General features: G+C 34.6%; 3 protein-coding genes across 8 annotated transcripts in view; 1 reads left to right on the forward strand and 2 right to left on the reverse strand.

The window, feature by feature from the left end:
* LOC129375852 (collagen alpha-1(XIV) chain-like) overlaps positions 1-25,116 on the forward strand; it is a 126,191-nt gene that overhangs the window by 98,942 nt on the left and 2,133 nt on the right. For 5 of the 6 annotated variants that reach the window (XM_055055200.1, XM_055055201.1, XM_055055203.1 and 2 more), the window contains 10 exons: positions 18,226-18,321; positions 18,407-18,460; positions 18,646-18,699; positions 18,856-18,909; positions 19,623-19,694; positions 21,603-21,638; positions 21,868-21,934; positions 22,252-22,440; positions 22,916-22,993; positions 23,102-23,257. In XM_055055200.1, the coding sequence (XP_054911175.1) occupies positions 18,226-18,321; positions 18,407-18,460; positions 18,646-18,699; positions 18,856-18,909; positions 19,623-19,694; positions 21,603-21,638; positions 21,868-21,934; positions 22,252-22,440; positions 22,916-22,993; positions 23,102-23,257 (856 nt within the window). Of the gene's footprint in view, positions 1-18,225; positions 18,322-18,406; positions 18,461-18,645; positions 18,700-18,855; positions 18,910-19,622; positions 19,695-21,602; positions 21,639-21,867; positions 21,935-22,251; positions 22,441-22,915; positions 22,994-23,101; positions 23,258-24,594; positions 25,114-25,116 lie in introns of those variants that run through there. The other variant, XM_055055204.1, reaches the window with a different exon arrangement.
* On the reverse strand, positions 249-12,078 carry LOC129375853 (CD209 antigen-like protein E). Its single transcript, XM_055055207.1, has 7 exons — positions 11,840-12,078; positions 10,381-10,497; positions 6,270-6,317; positions 5,974-6,048; positions 5,595-5,737; positions 2,242-2,366; positions 249-927 (listed from the first exon to the last, which is right to left on the reverse strand). Exons 1-7 carry the CDS (start codon positions 12,000-12,002, stop codon positions 807-809), a joined length of 792 nt encoding a protein of 263 aa, XP_054911182.1. The 5' UTR covers positions 12,003-12,078; the 3' UTR covers positions 249-806.
* On the reverse strand, positions 13,904-16,905 carry LOC129375854 (early activation antigen CD69-like). Its single transcript, XM_055055208.1, has 6 exons — positions 16,743-16,905; positions 15,981-16,094; positions 15,812-15,892; positions 15,609-15,736; positions 14,996-15,105; positions 13,904-14,478 (listed from the first exon to the last, which is right to left on the reverse strand). Exons 1-6 carry the CDS (start codon positions 16,885-16,887, stop codon positions 14,307-14,309), a joined length of 750 nt encoding a protein of 249 aa, XP_054911183.1. The 5' UTR covers positions 16,888-16,905; the 3' UTR covers positions 13,904-14,306.

The following is a 25,116-nucleotide window of genomic DNA, read 5'->3' on the forward strand; positions in this document are numbered from 1 at the left end:
ATCATTTCTTTTAGATGTGCTTATGGCCTAAAATATTTAGAAAGTGATTTCTATGGCCCAGTTCAGTTCCCTTTGTGACACGTTTTAGCAGGAAACATCACAGTTTAACAGTTCAATAATAGAGAAATAACTAGAGAAGTGCTCCTTCAGCAAACTCAACAAATGAAAACAAGATTTAAGACATGCAAACATTGAAAAAAATCTTTATTTTCATAAAAAATATTATTTATTTGATGGCTACACATAGATTATGCTACATGGATAAAAAAGGACAATAACATTAAAAGAACAACAAGCTCTCCTTTTTACATTTACAATTTTAGAATATAGTTTATTTTATGCGTCTCCCATGTTTAAACTTTACAGTATATTTTTGAATTAGTCAAAATATTAAATTTACTACATTGACAAAACTGTCCAAACCCCATGACACTGCATCAAAGTAGATCATTTAAAAGCTATAACCTGAAATTATTTTGCTATTACTATTTTCCAGTAAAGATTGATTTTCTTTTTGCCACACTGACAAGATTCACCAGATAAAATATTTATACGATTGCAATACATGTGTAAGTTTAACCATAATGAGAAATGGTTAAGAACTCATAACTAAATTCAACTTTAATCATAATTAATCATTTTTAATCAAAGCATCATCTGTTGTCATTTGGTTATATTGTCCTTTTGCACAAAACTCAGAAAGAAACATTAAGCTATGAACTGTGACTCAAAATTAACTGTGACTCAAAAAACCTAAACATCATTTAAAAAAGTAAAGTGGTTGTTACTTTTTCTGATTTGATGCTTTATTTTTCACAAATCCAATTCCTTTGGTAGGAATATGATTGTATCCATTTCCCTTCAGAATTGCAGCATGCTGCATATGTCTCATAATTGGTAGATGTTGGCAATCCTGATCCCCAAAACCTGTGGGAAAAATAAGACTTTATTAGACATGACTGATGTTTTTGTCAGAATTAAACCTACTTTCTTTTTGATGTCTAATTATTACTTTTTTTCATACACTAGGAGGGCTGGGAGAAAAACACACTTTCATTTTATGTCCAGGTGCTCAGTCTTATACTTCCTGTATTCTTCTCAGTATCTGATCTGAATAATTCTTTAATGACTTTAAAGAAAACATGCAATGCAGTGTTTGTTATGATCTTTAACCTGTTCAGGTTATGTCATTTCCTGTTTGTTTTTTTCTTCTGAGTTGGTTGCATCCTTTGCTTCCTGCATTATTTGATAATTGTTGCTAATATGATCTTCATTTTGCTCAGGATACAGTTTGTATTTCCTGGGTTTGCTATTGCCAGATTCTGGTATTTATTTATTTTTGTTCATTTCGATTTTTGCTCATATTAGCTTAATTATTTATTTGTCTTTGTTTTCTATTGTCTGTTTGGTCTTCCTGTGCGACTCTGCTCGTGTTTTATTTCTTTTCCATGAAGTTTTCTGCAATCAGCTCAATAATTACTTCATCTTTCCTACTTCATTATGAATCCAAATTATTTACCTCATCTAGTGTTAAATGGTTTTCTTTTGAGAAATATGGTTTGGTGGAACCTTTGGTTTTAGATTTTCTCCTCTTATTTATACAGAGCTATAAACTTCATAACTTTAAGCCTGTTATTTTCATTATAGTTAAAGCAGATATATAAACCAGGGGTGCACAAAGTCGATCCTCGGGGGCCGGCATCCTGCATATTTGAGTTCTCTCCCTGGTTTGACACACCTGGATCATATGATGGTTCATTAGAAGGCCTAAGAAAAACATTGACGTGCTGAAATGGCCGTTACCACCAGGGAGAGAACTGAAATGTGCCGGACGCCGGCCCTCTAGGACCGACTTTGGGCCCTGATATAAATAGACTTAATTGGAAAGTAGAAACCAACAAAAATTATATTGCTTTGACTTCTTAAAGGTTAGTAATAGTTCATAAATTGCATGAAAGAATCCATAGAAAGAATCCAAGTAGACCTATTTATTTTTTCTTTGACTTATTGTGTCACATATATAGTTGCATCACATAGAAATGGTAATGTGTATTTTAAACTATTAACTGATGCAACTGATATGGTTTTGGAGTGCAGAAGTAAACCTAAAAAGATCATATTAAAAAAAGAAAAAGACTATTTTGCTGTGGAGCACCAAGCAGTAACTATTATAGCATTACCAGTTAAAGAATGAGTTCAATGTAATGTGGGTACGCCTTTCAAAAATGTCTTTAAACTCACGTTTCTGTGATTGGTGATTCATCCACCCATTTCCAGTCATATGTCCATTGATGATTTATCCACTGTTGAGTCCATCGAAGACCAATCCAAGATTCTCCATTCTTATTTAACTGTGTTATGAATTCCTAGTTGAGGGATGATAACAAAAGACATGTTTTGTTTAAAATGGAATAACGAGGTGGATGTAATACAGTAAAAAGATTGCAAGTTTATACAAAGTGAATCTTTGTAAAAGCAGCATTTTATTTCAGAATAGTAAACATCTATCTTTATAACTTATTTCATTTAAAATAAAACATAATTGATCTTTCATTTTAGATTTCTTTCAAATTCTGTTATTTCTTCCCTATTCTTTTTTTAACTGTTTTTTTAACAGTTTTTTTAATTGGTCAAGTTATAATGAATTGCTTTGTTTTGTGGGTGCAACTTATAAGACCATTTTCTGCATCACCTAATTAAAAATACTAAATTATAATAATATTCAATGTGGGTATGATGAATTACTCAGAAACATTGCTAAAATATGCCCAGGATATTTGATAAATAGGCATGATACGGGATTAAGAATGATCTGATTTACCCAAGAAGGGAAATCCAGTCCTCCAGAGCTGCTGTCCCTCAACTTTGATATTCATCCTTTATAAACCTGAGTCACATGAACAGTTTGTTACCAGACCTTTGCAGAGCTGAATGCACAGGAAATTCATCCATTTGCATCTAAATTTTGAGGAAAACAGCAGCTCATGAGGAACATTTGGTTTTAGTTTTACTCTTATTTATACAGAGCCCTAAACTTCATGGACATTTTATCCAATTACTTTGTTCCTCATTCTGCCTAATTTGTGTAACCTTTCATTCTTTTTGCATTAGAGGAGAGTTTGTTTGTGGAGCGAGATGACAGAAATAGACAGTCTGTTCTTACTTCTCAGAACTAAAAAGTATATCATCTTTGTAGCCCATCTATAAAAACTGACCACAAGTTAGATTTGCATCAAAAAACAAACAAAAACCAAAAGTTAGACCAAGAATGACAGATGAAAATGTGAAGAAAAAACAGTAAGTAGATTTATTTTTTTGCTTACTTTTTTTCACTACTAAAGAAAAAAAAAAGTATGATTGATGAAGCTTCAATGCATCAACTTGTAAGATAAAGACTCTTTCCACAAAGGAAAATTCACCCACACTCATCTTATGGAGCGACATCTCAGTATCAAGGAGAGCAGAGAGTTAATTTTTTTGTGAATCAGAATTAGTGATATATCGAGTTAAACTCGGGTTCATTTGGACAGTTCAGTGCATCAAAAGATTCCCGGGTTCCATCAGGGTCTAGAGGAATTCTTAATGGAGCTGATGTTGTGTCTATAATGAGCTTTTTCTGCTTAAAAAATAAAACTAACTTACAGAGCAGAGAAGAGGATGAGGAGACCTCAGCATGCCTTCTTCCTGTTTATCATTTGACTTTCCTCAGTCGCCTCGTTTCCACTGCTTTAATCTTCCTATTTAACTATTATTAGCTGCAGATCTGTGAAGTTTGTGTTTCATAGCATTTTACACTGAACACAAGCTGCTCAGAATGACAATTTGCTCCATTCAAACCACAATCGTGTGAGTGAAGTATTCTACTCATGCATTTTCTGTGTTCAAACAGAGAAGAGCAGCAGTTTTAGAGTTTTACCAGGAGAGCCTATGCAATATGTGTTGGAAGCATAAATCATTTATTTGCCAAGGACTGAAAACAAGATGTCAGTAGGTGGCGATGTACCAAAAAAAATGTGCAAACAGACCCGATGGAGCAAAAGAATAGTCAAGTTGCTCTGAAAAATCCTGTTTATAGTTTTCCAGACAATAGAAACACTCAAAAACACGCACAAATTACTAAAGTTTTTTTTGTACTGTTGTAACCATGAGACAATCTCCCCTTCAGTTCAACCTTATAACTGGAGACACATTGTTGATGTTACATTATAAAGTAACTTTCAATTAAGTTTTGGCAAAGATCAAAGTCATTTTCATAGGCGGCAGATTGTTGTTGTTAGCAGCTGCTGAAAGTAACTAAAATAGTTACTTTTAATGTTAGTTACTTTCCACATCAAGTAATCAGTAATCTAAGTTATGTTTTCAAGGAGTAATCAGTAATCTGATTAAAGTTACTTTTTCAAAGTAACTATGCCATCACTGCCTGTTTGTCTTCTGTGCAGAGAAATTTTGGCTATAATGAAAGAATATAATCTAAGAATATAATCTATCAAGCTTCTCAGAAACACACAGACAAAGACAAGAATATAGAGCAGCACAATAATGCATTTTCAGTTTATAATGCATGCACTTTAATTTATGTATTTATCTTGATATTCAGAAACATGTTGTTTTTCAATACAATTAAAGTTTTTGCTGTTTGTCTGTTGAAAATGTTTTCACTTGAGGTTACTGACAGAGCCATAACAAAATATTGCTTTATTCTTTTAATTATTAAATAATACACACTGTGTTAGGGCTTGGTTCAATTAGCTATATGCAATCATTTCAATATATTTTAATAAACATTGAACCAGTCCGGCCCTCAGCTTGTAGCAAATTAGTTTTTTTGGCCCTCTGTGTATTTGACTTTGACATCCATAGTTTAATACCTTTTCTGAAACAATTAATGGCCTGAAAAAGTTAGAAGCATGATGGTGAGTGAACACCTTCTGCTTGTTTTCTCCTCTTCAATGTTCTTTCTTAATTTATCAGAAATCTTTGTGAAACATGGACTGATTCCTTTAAGCTTGGTTATTTAGAAGATGAAGAAAATAAATGACAGATCTTTGTCATTTATCAAGAGTCTGTGAAGAGCAAAGCACACTCTCCAGCCTAATTCAGGTTCTCTGTATGCTTAAAATCACAAATCATCTAGATCATGTTTTCTGTAATGCTATCAATTCTAGATGGCAGAAAATTATCATCTCTATATCAGCCTTCTGGAATAAGACTTTCTTTTTTTTTCTAAAATAATTCAGAACAAAGACTTCTCACAGCCATATTGTTGCTGTTGGATCCAACAGATAAGATCTGTATCATTTAATCTAATGACACTGAACATATAAAATATCTTCTTCATTCTTTAATAATTTGGCTCCAGTGATGATTATTTTTTTCTGTTGTTTTTTGGGACCAGCCTTCTTTTTGTCGTATCAATGAAATTGATCTTATTTCATTTCCACCTGTTTTACATAAAAGTAGGGCTTCATTGTATTGTTTAATTATGTTTCATTAGGAATATTAATTGTTCAAACATTGCATTAAATACATAATATTAGATCAGAACCAAGATGATAAATTCTTATGAAGGCTCACACAGATATGAGCAGACTCACCTGTTCAGCTTTACTGTTTATGATCACCAGATCGGCTCCTTTATCCTGACAGTAACTCCTGCTATCAGACCAACTTTTTCTCTCCTGGCTTTTAAAGTAACAGCTGCATCCAAATCGGGTCCATCCATCTGGGCACCACTTTCCTTTATACGAGGTCAGAGTTTTAGGAAGCGTTATGTTAAATGCATCAGTCAACATTTGCTAAAACATATATTCCAACAACATTGATTTTCTTTTTCTTTAGATTATTCCTAAAACGTTTGTCTTTTTTTCCCCAATGTTTTGTATTTTGACTAAAATTGAATTTGGGAAAATGCAAGCCATGATTTTGGGTATGTAATACATATTTTTATTTCCAGTTTTTCCACTTTTTTCTTACCTGTAATTGTATTGTTCAACCTGTTTACTTGATCAGTCAGTTGATTGTGACTGTTCTGCAGCTCACTGTAGTTCGCTGGAGAACAACATTCATTGGTTAATAAGTGAAGCAGTGAATTGTGAATATACTGATTAAATATGAAATGAGCCCTAAAGGTTTGGCTTGTAACTCTAGCTTGTAATTGTTTCCAGTTTCTGAAAAATAACATTAATTAGAAACGGAAGCCCAAAAAAAAAACAAAAAACATTTAATGGCTAATTATGTTATTTGGTGTTGACGTATGAAATGTCTCTTACCTGAAAGACGGCTGTGGATGTTATTCAGTTTGTTGATTTCCAGAGTGACTAAAGGGCGAATGAAACAGAATTATTATATTAAATCAGCAGTTTTAAAGTAGTTTATGAATGTTATTATTCCCAGCTGGTGATCAGGTAAATTTCCAGTTTTTAATGATGTACAAGCAAGATGTTTTTCTTCCTAATACAGTAAAATGAGGAAATGTCTGTCATAATGATGATTACAGCAGTTCAATGCAATGGACTGCCCACTCTTCCTAAGGGCTTATTCAGGAGGAGGAATTTGGTGTGTTTTTGTGTTTCCTTTGTGAGTTTGGGATCTGTTAGAGAGTTTACCGTCTGCCTACCTGAGGATAATCACCTCATAGGAGACTAAGGATTATAAGAAACCGCAGGAGCATCACTAGTTGACTATTATGACAGTCTCTAGGCCTCCTGCCACCTGTTGTGGCTTTCTGAAAAATGTTCATTTTCAACTTACTTTGTTTTCAAGTTCTCTCTGCATACAAGCATCTCAAGATCCTTCTGTGGAACAAGTTGCTCACTCGTTTCCTACATCTCTCAGATACCTGACCAGGCATCTGCTTTGGAGACTCACCAGCATTCCCAGAACTCACCTCTGGAACATCTCATTCCTCCTCACTCCACACCACAACCTGACTTTTCCCTCCTACCTTCAGCTTCAAGCCACAGTTAGCCAATAGTCTTAGCTGCCACTGTTGCATCCTTTATTTTTGAACGCAGAATAACTTACCTCTGTGCCATTCAAAAAATCCCAAACCTGATCATTCCAGGTTGGTTTCAATCTTATCTAAACCTTCTATTGCTTTCACCAGTCTCCTTGGTTTGATTGTGCAAATGGGTCATTGCTGCAAAGTTAGTGACTCAGTGCAGTTGGTTAATTTTCTTAGTTGAAAAATCTTTTACTAATTTACATAGTAAACTGAAATTCACTGCTTTGTTTTATAACCAGAATCAAATTTGAATGCATAGAATTGACTTTGAATCTGTCTATATGATTGAACTGAATGTTATTTTGATGTAACTGGATTTGCTTATCAGTAAAGTCCCTTGAAATAACTTGTAAATCTGTGCCTACACACCTGGGGATAATCAGGAGAATTGAATTAAGCTCAACCTATTTATTTGTTTTTCAAAGAACCTTTTCAAAATTTAACAACCAATGAAAACAAGTGACATTGCAAATTATAGTCTAAGTGAGGTAAATGTTCAAATGCCTTGTTTCTGTTTTTATTCACTCTAGATGTTCTTTTCTTTCACTTGGTCTAGCAAAATTCATTACAGACAACAACATATTAAAGACAGACACAGAAATTCAACAGCAAAATGCTTTCTGTCTCAATCTGACTCCTAATGGTTTGTATCAAAATCATTTGTTCAGTAAATTTGATGAGCAGTTCAACATTTTACAAGTAAAATTTGATAGCATTAATTAATTGTATGCTAATAAAACACAAAATATTTTTATTGTATATTTATACTGCATATCATGAGGATTTCAAAAGTGACTTTTACATTTTAGCAGTTCTTTTATTTGAAACTTCTAAAGAAAAAAAAACATTTTTAGAATCAATAATTTTCTAAGTACTGAAAAATCTAAAATTAAACAGACTAAAGATTTAATAAAATCACATCTAAACCATAACTTTAATTTCTTTTTTTATTATTATTTTATTCTTTTTATATAACCTAGGTTATATCTGGTGTCAGTGAAGTCAGGTCACTTTTTGTGAGCCTCTTCACAAACTATACTGAGAACTGCTGCTGATCTTAAATGTGGTTGAGTCACAGCAAATTTACAGAACTTCTTTTGAGTGTGAGGATAGTGATGACTTTACTGCGCGCTTTGTAAAAGCTGTAAAGCATTTTCCCCACTGCTTTTCCTGGCTGTCCTAACACAATGCTACCGCCACAATCTCATCTAATCCGCATGTTTCCACACAATCTGTAGAAATTTCAGAGTGGATGTTTCTGTATGTCCAGCCTTAATTTCACCCATTGAAAATAAGTAAAACATATTCTGCAGAGAACTCAGTGGATACCAATGTCTGTTCACAAGGAGCCTGTTGTTAGAGCTACAATATCTTGATTCTCTGAACTGCTCTGTATGATCCTTTTTGTACGAATTAATTACTTCTCTACCAGCCTGGTTCCCATTGTATGCTTGCAGCCTTACATAGAATGTGGATATTCTTACAGATTAACTTTATCCAGTATTGGGGGCACCGAGACATTGTTCATATTTTCATAAACCTAGTCAATGATGCCAAACATGAAACTTTAGAATGTATGCTATCAGCTAAAAATCGCCTCTGAGTTTTATTCTAACAGTAAATTCAATCAGTGATAACTGAATATTTGTTTTCTACTGGTGAAAAAATAAAAAAAGGAATAAATCTACAAATTGCCCATTATAACCACTGGAACAACACAAACAGCTTTTCAGCAGGTGCTAAACAGGTGTTGAATAGTCAATTTTAGAGCTACTATTGCTGAAAACAAACTCATAAGTGAACCGCGTTGCGCTGTCGTGATCTATAACTCTCAAATCAACAGAGCGCTTCTTGATGAAAATTCTATTATAAATGCTTAATAAATATGTTAATCCAGAATGTGATCAAAATACACTGAGAATATCTGTTTTGATGTGTTAGTTTTTCTTACAGTACACGGTCAGACTGATGATCCCAGCTAATATCAATATGTACAGCACCCATCTGCTCAGGGTTGCAAATCGAGCAGACACTTTGTTGGCTGCAGGTTGATTTTCAGTTTGTTTTCCTACAGAACCAAAGTTAAGAGAGAATAATTAACTTTAGTTGAACACATAAACTCAAAATGACTAAAATTAACATGTGTCCTGTTTGTCTCATTATCTTTACTTACCTCCTCCCAACTGAGAATCATCTATCATGTCATTTATATAATTATAGATGTGAACCTTCTTCTCCTCCCACTCTGCTGTTCCTTCTTGCTTTCCTTTGCCATATCTGACTCTTTGGATTAAATCTGGATTGGACTTAATATCTGAGAACATGCTGATGAGAATAAGACAGCTGAAGAGATGCTGAACTGGGCTCTCCACTTAGTGAACAGAGAAACGTTTCAGGCAGTGCGGTTAGAGACACCATTTCCTGTCCTGACTTTTTTTTTGATTAAAAAAAAAAAAAAAAAAAAGAACTTTGGTGTTGAAGCATTTAAAGAAACAGGCGTCATTGGAGTCTTTTATTTTACTATAAGTAAACATTACAGATAACGAAAATAGAAAATTGCATTTAGTATTTTTAGTTCTACTGCCACTTTATTAAAATAGTTATTCAGTCATTACCATATTGTTTTTTTCTTATACGGTAAAATAAAAGTTGTTGATAGAACCTGTTGTTTGTCTTTTGAGCAGCAATGTTTCCAGGAAGGGTTATTCAAAGAGCTCAACAAGTACACCACAAATTACCATGTGTACCTCAAACTGGCAATGACACTTAAGCTGCTAAGTTATTCTCTATCGGCTTATAAGGAGACAGAACTAACATTTTTCTTATGTTGAGAATCGATCTCATCAAACAAATGAGTTTTTTGTTTAGTTGAGCTTCATGTCTGCCTAATAAACATGCCTTTCCAAACATGCTAACAGTTGCAAAAACAGCCGTTACAGTCCGGTTCAGGTTTAGAAAGTCACATTATAGGTGGTGCATCATTACATATAAATGTCCTCTTTCCAGTGTTGTGCATATGTTGATGATGGACTTATGTTTTATATTTTCACAAATTTATTGCGTCTGCTATTCTCCTAAGTTTGCTGAATCTCGGTTGAATGCTATCAAGCTTGCATCTATTTTTGTCCACACAAAGCTTTAGGACATGATGCCTGTTGTGTTTGAAGACCCAGAAAAAACGAGCTGCTCTTGCATATTTTTGTTGACTTTCTGCTGATTCAAAATGTCGGCAGCAAACCAACTTCATGTCCGACTAAATTTTCTTGTTGTACTATAAACTGTAGGCTTATGTTAACTAATTAATTACAAAGCAATTGACATTTTATCTGAATTTTGACTGAAATACACATTGTGTTGGTGTGTTGCATTTTTCTTACAGTATATGGTCAGGGTGATGATGGCAGCTGACATTATAACCCATGGCAGCATTTTGCAGGGTTTTACTCTTCTGTAAGAACTTTTCCTCCCAGCTGGTTGTCTTTGTGTTTGCTGGTCTGGAGAGGAAAAAATAGGAAGGAAATTAACTTTGAAATTGATCAGGGAGTAAAATAAACTTTATGTTCTTATATTTATGTATCTGGCTTAAATAACATGTTTAAATATATTATGCATTATTAGGTCTTAAATTTCTTCTCAAGGCTAATTTTGATCAACTGTCATTTAGGACATAAACAGTCACCGCTGCTAAGAGCATCATTTTATTTATTATTTCCACCAGGAAAAAGAAATCGGCATCTACCTTGAGCTTTTCAGAGGAAGCGTATTGAAGCAATAGTGAGGAAGCATATTGAGCAGCAGTGTTTGCAGGAAGGGTGTAGCATCAGTTTTATAGGAGCTATAAAATTTTCTGATGGACATATCTGCTGCCTTAGGACTTAATATGTGAACCATTTTGGAGTGAATGTCCCTCCATTATTCCTCAAGATTCTGGGATATCCATTTTCAAATGAATGCAAAATAATCTTTTGTCTGAAGGGAGATCTTTGTACCAGTGAACAACAATCAAATTCTCCCTTTCTCTTTAGTCTGGTTAAGATTCCTCTGAACTTGTTTCTGATTCAGGCTTAGATAAAGAATATGATAGTACTGGATTCCTCTATGTGTGATGCCTCTTGAAGCATTGAGTCCATCTTTATGAATCACTCTCAAACTATTCAACAGGCTTTGCTTCCCAATCCTCTCCAGGTTGTTACCTTCCTCTGAAATGTCCATTTATAATCCTGACCAGTGCTGTGTAAACAGGTGGCTTCTTTAACAGTTACTGTTTGAGGTGCTTTCTGCTTATGAAGGGAGTAAGTGACAATCTGCTGGACAGCCATAAAGTCGGTAGTGGTCTCTATAAATTTGTTTGCCATAACATGATTTTTTATCGATTGAAAATAAAATTCTATCAGTCTTGTGTTTCCATTAACATAAAATAATTCAGAGAATTAACAGAATGCTTGATATGTTTTGTTCTGTGTGTAGTGAATTGTAACAATCTCAGATTTACCTTTTAAGTTAAATGCTCAAAATGTGATGTTTTGATAGTATTAAGATTTTTTGTGATGCACCTCTGCAAAGGCAATTCACTGGCTCTTTATCAACTCAGAGGCTATGTGCTCTAATCTAGACCTCAACACCGCAAAGTGTAATGATCATTTGATGCACATAATCTGGATTTGACACAATAACACATTTAGATGTTTATTCTGAAACAAACATGGAGACATTGCTTTGCAAGAAGAGACAGTGGATGCTTAAATCTGAGTTTTAGTGCTTAAAAATAACTGACATTCAGATTCTCACTAAAAAAACAGAAAAGTCAGATGATGTCCTATAATTTACGGTACTTACTCTCTTCCTGTGGCTGAGAAACAGAGTAGTAATCATCAACGTCTTCTGCAGATTCGTAGATATTAACCTCCTTGTCCTCCCAGTCTGTTCTGTTCTCTTGTTCATTTCTGGTATATTTCACCTTCTTAGATGACTGTACTTGGGAGTAAATATCTGAGGACATTTTGATACAGTTCAGTGCTGGACTTGATTCCTCTGTTTGTATTTTGTGAAGTTCAAATCTACACTTGAATATCCTGTAACATAAAAATCTGCTTGTCAGAACTTCTGCTGCTGCTATTTTTGATCCTTCTGTCTTCTGGTTTCAGAAGAAATAGAAATGAGGAAGTGGTTACGCTTAAAATCGCACACCCAGTTAGATCATCATGTTACTTTCATTTTATGCTTAAATATACTATAAATTTCTGTTTATCATTATTTTTTGTAATTTCCTGGCTCAAAAAGACTTAGTTTTTAGGAATAGGGTTTTCCTTTTTGTATTTCATTAATGGTGTGGTTTGAACCTCTCACAAACCACACAGACTCATCCACAGCAGATTAGCATTTTTTTTTCCACAGGAAATGTGTTTCTTTAAGTTCTGCTTTTTCTAATGAAGAAACCGAAAGCATTTTCCTCTGAGCACTCATTAACATAAACCATGACAGATAATATTTTAGGATTTTCAAACATTTTATCATGTGCATCATACCGTCTTTACAAATGGCATACCTTTACAGCTTTGTTTAATTCGATTTCAGATTAACCTAATGTTATGGAAACCTTATTAATCGCTTTTGTGGTTTATGGTAGTCTATTCATTGGAATCATCATTCAGATACCTTCATTTTTAATTATTGAAATTTATATAAATTCTCCATAATTATTATGTTAGTTTGTTTAAACTGTTTGCTAGTCATTCTAATGTGATGTTGAACAAGGAGGAGCTGAAGTGCTGTTCGCTGTAACAGCTCTATGAACATTAATATCTGTTAAGATTTTGCCTGGTTGTTAAATGATTAATGTTGTGGTACCAGCAGAATATTCCACTCTTCTGACATCTAGATTAATTTCAGGTTTGTAGCCATGTTTATTACATCCAATACAAATGTCTTTTAATATATTGTTTGTTTTCTCTGAAGTTCAGTTTCTATAGAATTTAGCCTGTTGTTGAGAGTTGAACTTGTAGGCATTCAGACATTAGTTTGGTATTTTTCTACTGTTTTAAAAATAATATTTTGTTTAAAAATATTTTTTTTAAGAATTTACATTTGTGACTGACTCAGATTTAGCTGTTGACAGATTAAATCATTAGATACTGTACATTTTATAAGTTACTTTCAGCTAACTGAAGCCTTCATCTTATTTTGCAGTATGAAGATTGTTATATTATTGTTAAATTATTTCCAGCCATTCATTTTAATGCTTGAACTGAAGTAGGAAGAACAATCTACTGGCACATCAGCCCCACCAAGATGGACTTTTCAGTAGCTGCTGCTGGTTGTTAGTGTTTCTGAATCAAACAAATAGCAGAAAAACAAGAATCAGGTTTTGTTGAGATTTTTCTTTTCCTGAATCAGCCTTTTTTTTTTCTGACAGATCCAGTATTTTAATCTTTGCATATTTGAGCAGAACAATATACTTCCAATCTCAATACTTTATAAAAAGTCTTGCTGCAGTGGAAGGTTCAGTGTAGCAGGCTGCACACAGCCAGGCAAGACCTTTTTTACCAGCAAGAAACAAACATGATTAACATAAGATAGCAGCAGTTCTGTTTCTGAAACAGCACTACTGCCTACTGCTGCTCAAAACAAATAAAAAATACTTAACTAAAATTTCAACATTACACAACTAACATAAGGCTTAAGTTGGGTAGACAAAACCTGTATCTAAGTAAAATTGGTATTGCATCAAAATATAATTTCAGTGTAAATAAAAAGCAGTTCTTAGAGTAAAAACAGTACAAAGATGAGTGTTTCTTGTTTGAGCATAAGGTCATATTTATTTATTTGTCATTATTAATATTTAAATAAAACACAAAATAATGCTCTAATTCTATTTATTTAAAAAAAAAACACTGATAATAACTAACATATTTTCAAAATGCAGATTAAGGCACAGAAATAAAACTTTTACTTTAAGCTTAAGTTAAATAATTTTTGCATATTTGAGCAGTACAAAATGCTTCCAATCTCAATACTTTATGAAAAGTCTCTGCTTTGCTCTGACTCCAGAATTCACCATGTGGCAATGCGTTAGTGACATGTAATATATACCCATAATATAATATAATATAATGTGTTGCTGCCTGTAGCGTCAGTGCAGCAGATAAATGAGCTTCCAAGGCTTAACCTGCAGCGTTTAGCCAGCTGTTCCAGTGCAGACTGGCAATTGTATTTAAGTGGTTTATATTCTTCATCCAGTCTGTTTTTATCTTGTCTTAAAAAGCTTGTCTTAAGTAGAATTGTAACTTTTCTTTATATATAGTACTTAAGTGTTAGTAACGTTCTTTCCAGGTTTAAGATCACCAAGATACCGGATATTTCTTTTCTCACAGATCCAGTATTTTAATCCAGTTTTGGCGACCATCCAAAGTCCTTGTTGATCAGTAAATGCTTTGAACCCTAAGTTTGGTCGGTTATTTATGCCTGTCTTCCAGGAACTGCAAAAATGAACACATCCAGTTAGATCAAGACAGAAGCAGAAATTATTTAATCTATTTTACTTTATTTATGATGTTTCTAGCTAAAATGGGTTGTAATTATGAAAAACAGCTTCAGCTGAAAATATGAGCATTTAAAGGCTCACAGCAATCCAGACCACATATAATTAAAGTCCTGTACAGAATACATTAAGAACAATCAAATTACAAATGGTTATATTCATATGTCATTTCACTATTGTAGCATTCTATTGATCAACCTAATAATCTGTAATCAACCTCCTGATATTGAAAAGAAAACCAGTTGAAAATGTAAAAAGAAATTATGCTCAAAATTCAGATCAATTCATTTGACATTTCATTCATCACATATGAGACTCTATTCCAAGCTTGTTGGAGTTAATACAATCTGAGTGAAAATGTGTTGATATTTTCAGTAACATAACATAATTTTTGTTTTATTTCTGTCTGGACTTCTCAGTTAACCATATCTTTGGTACAAAGTGAACCTTCTCACCTAAATACCAAGTCTGATCCATCTACCCATTTCCATTTCATTTTCCACCCATCTGGAACTTGAAGACCGATCCAGGAATCTCCATGTATCTTCATTCTTCTAATTATCTCCTATAGAATTTTAAAAAGCAAATAATGATTTTTGACAATGTACACTTTCAATTTGCAATTCACATTTTTTTCTTATTGTGACACATTTTTTTCTATTTATTATACCTTTTTGGTATATAGCCTGGCTGAACTTTTCTTTTACTTTCATTACTTTCATTTCATTACTTTCACCATTCAGTTTATGAGCAGCAGGTGGCAGACTAGATCTTCAAGCTGCTGCATTTAGCATCATCAGCCATTATTTCATTTTCTCACTGCAGAGAACTTTAGATCATATCTCTGTATAAAAATTGTTTTGTGACACTTCAAGGCACCAAAGTCAATGTGTTCCTACAATTGGGGGGAAAAGGGATGGATGCTTGCTACTGTTTTATTCTTTGTCTGGATTACTGCAACAGTTTGTTCCAAAAAACATGTATTATTACACAAGTTCTGAGAATGTGACTAGTCTTCTTGGATTCAACTGGGGGAAAAAACTCATAATAGTCTTATAACAAACAAACCTTTTTCAGGTTGGTGTTTAAAATCACCAGATCTCCTCCTCTGCTCTGGCAGTCTGTCCTGCTCTCTGTCCAGTTTTTCTTCTCAGTAGAAGCGTAGTAGAAATATGACTCACGAAGCTCCTGCCATTCTTTAAAAAATATATACATATTTTTTGCAACATTGTTTTACTACAAGTGAAAATTAACTTTAATAAATGTCCTACCTTTCATTCTCTGGTTCAGTTTTTCTTGTGTCTGGTTCTGAGACGAGGAATGTTCTTTACATTTCAAACTTATTAATGGAGCTACATAAAGAAAAAGCATAAATGTTAAAATGAAGGAATATTTGTGGGTAAAGAGATGTTGTCCAAATAAAGGTGATGTTTTACTTACAGAGTAAAAAACTTATCGCCACCATCAACAAGAGGCAAACTACACCCAAAGTTACTGTAGCAACCTTGTAGCAGTTTCTCTGGATGGTTGGTGGACGCTTTTGAGTCTGAACTCCTACAAAATCATGGAGGAGTTTGTCTTTTTATAATTACAAAATATTACCTTTCACAGCTAAAACAACTGTTGTCTTATAATACATATAAACTTGTATTAAAAGGTGTGAACACAGGATAAAAACTGTTCAAAACCAGCTTTGACATCAGCTGGGTGGAAACTTCTTTATAGTCTCAAATCTATGTTGGCAATTTAAATACTTATACAACATGTTCTAAATGAGGTACAAAAACAATAGAAATGTTTTCCTTTTATTAAATGGTTGTGAAACAACAAATTGATGCCAAAACGTCGGTTTATGAAAAGACTAAATTTTTAAAAGTTATAATGGCTGAATCCTGAAACGGCTGAAGAGTTAACAGTCATTGCGTAATGAAGCAACATCAAAACTAATGAAAAGTTAATCAAATGTAATACATATTATATCTAATTAAAGATCTGCTTGTTTTTACTTTTCCTATTAAATTTTAGCACATTTTCAGATGTCAAAGCACAATATATTCAGTGGCACCAAGAAGATAAATATGCAACCTTCTTAATATCTTGTCATGTTCTGATACTTTCTCAGGTTTCGACAGTATCAAACTATACCTGGAATATTTAGAAAGCTGATTATGTAGTAAATATTTATGATTCATTAAAACCTACCTCGGGCCTTCCTGGAGGGATTAGCTTGATGGCAGGTCAACGTCTCGGGACTCTCGTAGATGTCAACCACTTTTTCCACTTTCTCCTCTTTCTCCATTTTCCTCCATCCTTTTCCTCTCACTTCTTTGCTGTACTTCACTTTCATGGTCTGATCTGGGTCTTCGTAAATGTTGCAAGACATCTCAAGATGGATGGAAGTGGATTGTATCCTTACCTTCCTACAGGACTTAAGAAGTCGTTTCAGCAGTACAAATTTCTCTTCTTACTTAGCCCAATCTAATTATTTCAAATATTTACACCAGAGTTTCAAAGTCAATTTTAATTTTTTTTCTCTTAAAACCCCCGAAATTAGGATACCAAAGCTAGTGTGTCAGGTTTTGTGCCAGGTTTCCTGCTCTTGTATGTTACTCGGCTTTTGACAGGAAGTACAGAGATGGTTATCACAGGAAAACATAAAGACACTCGGTGGTTTAGCGCGTCACAGTGCAATTCATTAAACTGAAAGGAACTTTTAATTAAATTTATAAAAGCTGTAATAACTCATTTATGTTTTGACACAATTTTTTCTTGTCAGGACTGTCTCTTCTTTAATTTGTAATATATATTGTTTTTAGGATTTTGCAGTAATGATTCTTTAGAGTTGCAAAGTAGAATTTATTTTATTAAAACAAGCTAATTATATAGCTAGAAGTATTGGAAAGCAGCCATTAAGTTAAAGATTTACCTAAGTGTTGAAAATAAAAGATGAGACAGATGTAAGTGGTTTATTTGCTTTCCCTGAGTCATACAAAAACAAAGATTTGGACTTGTTTGCTGCTAATGTGATGTACAACGATCACCGTGATTATTTCCTCCTTGACCTCCTTTCACCTTCTCAAATATGTGAACAGGAAATTAGACTAAATAAGCTTCAAGCAACAGCCAGAAACAGCTTGATCAACCTTGTGAATTCAAAAAGGACATCCAGAAATTTCCAATGGTTATTTTTATTTAAACTGGACATTCATAAATTAATTAATTTAACCATAAATAAATGTGATAAATATAGAGATTAACTTAGTTATAACTTTTCTTTTTAAATATTTCAGCTGAAATGCTAAATTTAATGTGACCATACTTCTAGACCATGACATGGTTTGAGTTTTTTCTTTATCAGATAGAACAGTGTGATCTAAGGAAGGAAATGCATGACACAAACCACCATTACTGTGACTGAGTCGACTTTGTGGTTACAAAGAGGTTTGAACATAACATATTATGAACAATTTTTAAAACCTTAATATGGTTGTTAAGTAAACCCATGACAGACCACTATTGAACTCTCTAAAGGATTACTGAGCCAGTGTTTTGGTGTTGGTCAGGACTCTGGCAGCAGTATTTATAAGGATATTTATAAGAATGTTAAATTGCGGATCTGCTGAAGTAAATTTAACTCAGTATCTGCCAACTGGATCTGAATAGTTTTTCGTTCTTCTTCTATCAGGGGCCCGCAGGTCCTGTTGGAGACACAGGTGTACCCGGACCTCAAGGACCACCTGGACCTCAGGGACCAAGTGGCCGCTCCATCATTGGACCCGCTGTAAGAACTTCTGGCTTTCTGATTTACATGTTAGAGTTTCTGTTAGACCACATTCATTTTCAGTACCTGGACCTGTTGTCTGCAGGGTTCTGCAGGAGAGAGGGGGCAGAAAGGTGAAGCTGGCCAACAAGGACAACAGGTAACAACTGTTCACTCAATATCCAGTGTTTACTGTGGGGTTATTCTACTTTTCACTTTTTAAATTGAAGTTGTTTTGCAGTAAGGCCAGATTATTTGTTCATAAAACAAATAATTGATCTGAGAGATTTTAGTAAATATTGATATGGTAGTGATTTAAAGAACTTACTTCACATTTTTTCTCAGGGTATACCTGGAAGACCCGGCCCTGTGGGAAGAGAAGGACCTCCAGGACCCAGGGTCAGTCCGAATGTCTTTATATTACAATCTTTCAGTAGCGAAACAACAACTTGAATTCTTTAAAATATTTTGAAGACTCCATGAAAAAATGATTATAGCTGACCTTACCCAGTCAAAGTCTACCCCAGGCTTTATGATTTACTTTCACCTCTACAGGGACTTCCAGGCAAAGACGGCCCACAGGGCAGACAGGGACCCCCGGGAACTATGGTGAGACCGGCATAAAGTTCCCCCAGTATTAAAATACTTGTTGATTTATATTAAAACTATTTCTGGAGCTAATTTGCTTCTGTGCCTCCAAGTAAAGACATAATAAAATTGCTTATTTTTAAATGCTGTTAACTCATTTGTATTTAAGCTCATTTAAAATTGGATATATTCAGAATGTGATTATTTGAGCATTTGTTGCTTCAAATACAAAATGACAACCACTGAATTTCTTTTTCTGTTTCCAAAGCAGTTTGGTCTGAGAATGTATTTTTTGAAATAGTTTCAAATTATTTCTTTATACAAAATTTACAAAAGAAATTGAAGGATATATTACGAGATATTTTATTGGTAGCAGCTACTGGCTGTGTGACTAAATTGGATCAACACTCTTTAGGTAGAAAGAAAACTTGATAATATGCAGATAATACGGCTGTGGCTGTGTGGCAGAGTTGTCGTCTTGCAATCGGAAGGTTGTAGGTTTGATTCAAGCTTCCTCCTGCCATATGTCGATGTGCCTCTGGGCAAGGCACTTAACCCTAAATTGCCTACCGGTCTGTGTATGAATGTGTGTGTGAATGGGTGAATGTGACTCCAGTGTAAAGCGCTTTGAGTGGTCAAAATGACTGGAAAAGCGCTATATGAGTTCAGTCCATTTACCATTTAAGAGAAATTGCTCTTGTAAAAGCATTGATTCCTTCCTTTCATGTCCTCAGGGGACTCCAGGATCTCCTGGATCTCCTGGAAATACCGGAGCCCAAGGAAAACAAGGAACCCTGGGACCACCGGTGAGTCTGGAAATCATACCGACCTGTTTTTTCTTGGTTTGCATTTGTTAAAGAGAACATATTCTTTTATGTGTGAAAAATCTTGTACTGTGCAAATATCCCAGAGGCAGCAGGACGTAGCGTCAGTCAGGCTTAGCAGAGTGTGTCAGACAGGCTGGGAGCTGGTAAGGTGGCTAACGGGGGATTAATGGCTCCCTGTCCAGTCTGTCTGTGACCGTATTTGATATGCAGACACCCAAATGAAAGGCACAGTGAAGAGTATTCAAACTAACACAAAAGGAGACATCTGAGTTCAGACTATTTTGTGAAAAGAACTTCAACAGTTTGACCCATTGTGTTATGCTTAAATAGCGGCACTGACAACTTCTCTGTCAAGAGCTTTCACCAACTCTTTTTGTAGCATGAACTCTTTAAGTCACTTCTCAATCTAGATCACCCATTAATGAATTTCTAATGCATTTCAATGGTCATTGTAAAGACTCAACCCTGATACAACCAATTAAAATTTCAATCTGCAAAATTCAAACCGAAGCAAAGAAGAAAAACTCTAAGGCGATTTAAACAAATCTTTTTCTGGCATTTTGTTTTGGTTTGTTTTCTCTGCTTTGGCATTTATTTGTGTTTGAGTGAAAGGAAACCACATTTTCATAACAGCGCCAAAGAAGAAACAAGACTCTGTGGGAGGTGATAAAAGCTGCTGATAAATGAGTTTGCATCGCTTTGATAAAATGTTGTCAAGCATGTAATCATCGCTGCGTGGGCGGACTGCAGAGAGCACTCATCAGCTAATTACAGCACCACTGTTAAGTTATTGCTCTTAATGAGGACTTAGTGGAGGAAAATACAGCGCAGTGAGTGTTGGGGATTGACACAGTTTCTAAAACAATAAATCTATGCAATTTTCTTACTTATATTGTTTTTTATTTTGTCCTTTTGATTTTCTGTAAATGTTGTTTTGTCTGGAATACATTTCTACATATTTTCTTTACCTTGTTTACATATTATACATAAAGTTAAGGTAAATATTAGACTCTGCTGAAGTAAAATATCACAATAAATAAATATTTTTACTGCAATATAATCTCACATTGAAAAAATAGAGTAAAATCCAACTTTTAAATTTAATACATGTATTTGCTGGTCAAATGTAAATCTGCAGTGCTACTGTATGTATATTTCTCATTTTCAGGGAGTATCAATAAAGTAGTGATAAAGCATTGATACTCCCTGACAAGTCATGAATATTCATACCCACAAGTCATGGGTATAAATATTAGATAACAAAGAGGCTTATTTGTCTTAACCAGTATACAAAACAGGAAAGACAAAAGAACACACAATTTAAGTAAGGCCAGTGTGAACAAATGCTGCCACTGGAACTGTGTGACTTTGAGATGAAGACTTTCAACAACGAAAACTTCAGGAGGGTCTGCTGTCACTCAATCAGAGAATATGTGAATATTCTTCTTTTGGCACCACAAAAAACTCAAAGCACATGGCCAAATAACAAGACATGGTTCACTAGCCACTAAATCAACCTTCTCCCATGGCTTTCTCAGTTCCTAAAGCTTATAGAAAATATGTGAACTGAGCTGAAGAAAAGAGTCTGAATGTTCCCCTATTGACTAAAAGGGGTTGGAGCCTTGTGCAGTCTGACGTCTGTGAGCTGTCATGACATTTGATCAAAAAATTAGCTTTTTATTCGCAGCTAATTGTTAACCTTTTCATGGATATGATGTGTAGATGTAGAAATATTTGAATAGAAATGCCATGGAAAAGGTGATTTTCTGTATTTTCCAATCAACTTTGTTTTTCTGAAGACTTTCACAGCTTTCATTGAAAACAGTGAAACCTCAAAGTTGTGTTTAATTTTGTTATTAATGTTATATTTTATCTGTTTTATTACAGGGTCCGCCAGGAACAAAGGGAGAGAAAGGTGAACGGGTAGGTGTCTTTTTCCTATAGTATTTTAAGTGAATAACAGTATCATCGATATTACATCAGCTGTAAAATTTCATTCAAATGTTCAGGTAAAGTCATTTCTCAAAACATCAAGTCGCTGAGATACATAAATGAATGACAGAGGAAGATAGCATACATTAACCAAGTTTACAGCATGGATGAGAAGCTGGAAATCTCAAACTACATTAAATAATCTTTACTTTGTGTACAGGGTGACCTTCAGTCAACAGCATCAGTTCAGGCCATTGCCAGACAAGTCTGTGAGCAGCTGATCCAAAGTAAGTTAGTAAAAGAGGATGACATGGAGAAATGGGCCTTAAAATAAGACCTGAATTTTTGGGGGCATTGATCATATTCATAGACTCACAAGCATGAGGGTCTGTTTGGTGTAAGAACACAAAACAACTCCCAAAATCTGTTGTTCACACTTTTATTCCTGTCTGAATTATCTGAAGAATATTTGTAATTGAACAATCAAAGGTTTAACTCTTCCCTTTAATCCACTGATTTGCTTTTGTTGTCCATTTTGTGTTGCTCCCATTCAACAAATATCATAATGCCACTTGACTTTCTCCCTTTTTTGTCCCTTTTCCAGGTCACATGTCACGTTACAACACTATCTTGAACCAAGCGCCCAGTCCACCAGTGTCCATCCGCACAGTGCCTGGACCTCCAGGAGAACCTGGTCGTGAAGGTCCCCCGGGGCCCCAGGGAGAACAGGGACCACCAGGAAGGCCAGGCTTCCCTGGCCAAAATGGTCAAAATGGAAATCCTGGAGAACGAGGTGAAGCAGTTAAAGTTGCAGAGGACTTCTGAGATTTTTCAGATACTGAAATTCAAAAGTTGTGTATTTGTTATGTAAATAAATATATTATCCATGCCCCTCTTGAATATTATCACATGATAGTCTCAAACATCCACACAAATGAGGTGTGTGTATAACACACACTTGCTGATGCATGTAACATAGAAAAACGTTACGGCAATCTAGTGGTTGGAGTTATGTCAAACTAAACATGCTAAATGTTAAAGGTTTATATATTTTGTACTTACTGTGTTTAAATGAATAAACTACTACATAATTTTAACTCTTTTTAACATTAAAACACATTTTTATATCACTGAAAAATTTCTGGCAGTAAGAAGTTTAAAATATTTGTGAAAGTTAGCATTATGCATAAGGATTTGTTTTAAAAAGTAAAAGAATAACAATTAGTACTTTCTTTAGTCTAACAAAATGTGTTCATTTCTGTTTCCAGGTCAACCAGGAGAAAAGGGGGATAAAGGGTCTGCAGGTGTTGGTGTCCAGGGCCCCAGAGGACCCCCAGGACCTCCTGGTAAATCATCACAATAAGCCACAAATCCACACAGGATCTCTGCTTCATCTTTCACAATTTATATAAACATAGTGTGAATAGTTGAACTCTAACCTTTCCACTCCGTAGGTCCCCAAGGACAGGGCAGACCTGGCAGCCAGGGTCCAACAGGTCGCCCTGGAAATCCTGGAACTTCTGGTCGGCCCGGAGTTCCCGGTCCAGTCGGCCCTCCAGGACCGCCGGGATACTGTGACCAGAACTCTTGTTTGGGCTACAATGTTGGAGGTACGTATACTTTAAAGTAACAATCATGATGCATGCTGCGTCATCAGGCAACTTTAATGTCTTAAAACAAAGAATTGAGCTTGAAACTGTTTCAGTCGCCGTGTTAATCTTTTCTATGGAGGGTTTTCAGGTGGAACATTTAATTCAGTAAGCCGCTTTTCATCTTGAAAAGCTTCTACTGAGTTAAACAGTTTGCATGTTATCAAAGTCCTCCTTCCCAATGTCTGTATTTAAAAGTGAAACATAAAACACCTTTAAATGCTCAGCTGTGGTAAAGGATTCTGCTTTACCACCACATGTGTGTGTTTGATTGTTTATGCTGCATTGTTTTATCTGCATTGGTCTTGTTTTTTGATGAAACACAAAGTGAAACATCCAAACAACAAGGAGCCGTGTGTAAATCCACCTCTGTGGAAAAATGAGCATACTGACAGTTTATTCCTCTTAATTTGCTCTGAGTTCAGTTAGAACACTAAACTGGACCATGAGCAGTTAGTTCATTGTTGAAAAGATAATTAAATCTAAATTTTAACAAAGCAATTGTTTCTAAAAGTTAAATTCTAAAAGTGACAAGGAAGAAGTGAAATGAATTCAAACTTATTTGCTTTGCTCTAAATTGTTTTTGGCTTACTTGTCCCAAAAGAGGAAGTTACACAAATAAAAACTCACTTGTTTTATTACCTTAAATATACATATGCTCCTAAGCTAATAGCTTTCACCATATTCTTCTTAAGAAAACCATTAAGGTTGTAATTAATTGTAAAAAAATACAGAGAGAGAAAGCAAACGTTATACAAGATTATAGTTCATAAAAATATTGATATAAAAACAAATGGGGGACCAACCCATTTAGTCTTGTTTTTAATTCCTAGCCTGCAGCATCTGTTTTAAATTGCATGGTTTTCTCCACACAAGCGTAACCAAATCACAAATAAATTCTATATTTTATCTTGTTTCACCCGAGTTGTTGCTTTGTTGCTTTACTGAGTACGTCCTGCATTAAAGCTGCTCTTTTGGAGGGTTTTTTATTTCAAAATTAAACCATAAGTCAGACAAAATAGAACATCTCTACAATGTTTGTACAAGAGATTGTTGATTATAGTTTATACTAATTGTAAAAATCTCCAACATTTTATTGTTCAAAACCCTTTGCAAGAGTCATCTTGTGCCAGTTAATGCATGGTTGTGCTGATCTTTAATGTGTGTTGAGGTTAAATCTCACACAGCAATCTGAACGGTACTGTACTGTAAAGCTTGTGGCAGATCCTGCATGTTTTACCCTTTCTTCTGCTTTTGTGTTTGTTTGTCCAACACCCTCTTGTCACTTCATTGTCAAGCTTCACCAGAAAAACAATATGGTGACTACTGACTTGCTTCTGCAAAGCATCAACCACCAGTTAGAACTTTAACAGCTGCAGAGGCTTCAAACTGAAGAAGGTGATAAAGTTTTTGTCAGTCCATTCGCTGATTACAACTTCTACCATGGTGGTATGTGGAAAACTCTGGGGTTTATGGCCAAAACAAAGGTCTCAAGGGGAAAAAAAAAACTATTTTACCTGTTCTCTCTACATGTGCACATTCACATGTCATATTTTCAATATTTAGATTAGAATGAGAAAAAAACTTTTCTTTAAATATTTATTGAACAATGATGGGTGAGTGAAATACACATATCAAACATGTCAGTTTAGCTCATAGGAACACCACAATATTCACAAGTTGAACATATTATTTATAAGTTTGTGGGATTCTTTTTCATGTAAAATGAGAACACAATATCAAATATCTATAAGGCTTAAGAGTGTTGAGGTGGGATGGAATCATGAAACATACCTTGACCGTCATCCTTCTCTGACTTT

Source organism: Poeciliopsis prolifica, unplaced genomic scaffold (assembly GCF_027474105.1).
Source record: "Poeciliopsis prolifica strain line A6 unplaced genomic scaffold, Auburn_PproV2 SCAFFOLD041, whole genome shotgun sequence".
Lineage (NCBI taxonomy): Eukaryota > Metazoa > Chordata > Actinopteri > Cyprinodontiformes > Poeciliidae > Poeciliopsis > Poeciliopsis prolifica.

Bases quoted from the DNA above. Each gene is read 5' to 3' on its own strand.
- LOC129375853 (XM_055055207.1), bottom strand. From the start codon at position 12,002: ATGTCCTCAGATATTTACTCCCAAGTACAGTCATCTAAGAAGGTGAAA. The intron at 2,367-5,594 runs GTGAGTCTGCTC...TCCCTCAACTAG, and splicing joins TAAACAGTAAAGCTGAACAG to GAATTCATAACACAGTTAAA. The intron at 928-2,241 runs GTGAGTTTAAAG...TTTTTCCCACAG, and splicing joins GAATCACCAATCACAGAAAC to GTTTTGGGGATCAGGATTGC.
- LOC129375854 (XM_055055208.1), bottom strand. From the start codon at position 16,887: ATGAAAGTGAAGTACAGCAAAGAAGTGAGAGGAAAAGGATGGAGGAAA. The intron at 15,737-15,811 runs GTAGGACATTTA...TATTTTTTAAAG, and splicing joins ACTGAACCAGAGAATGAAAG to AATGGCAGGAGCTTCGTGAG. The intron at 14,479-14,995 runs GTGAGAAGGTTC...TCATTTTTGCAG, and splicing joins GGATCAGACTTGGTATTTAG to TTCCTGGAAGACAGGCATAA.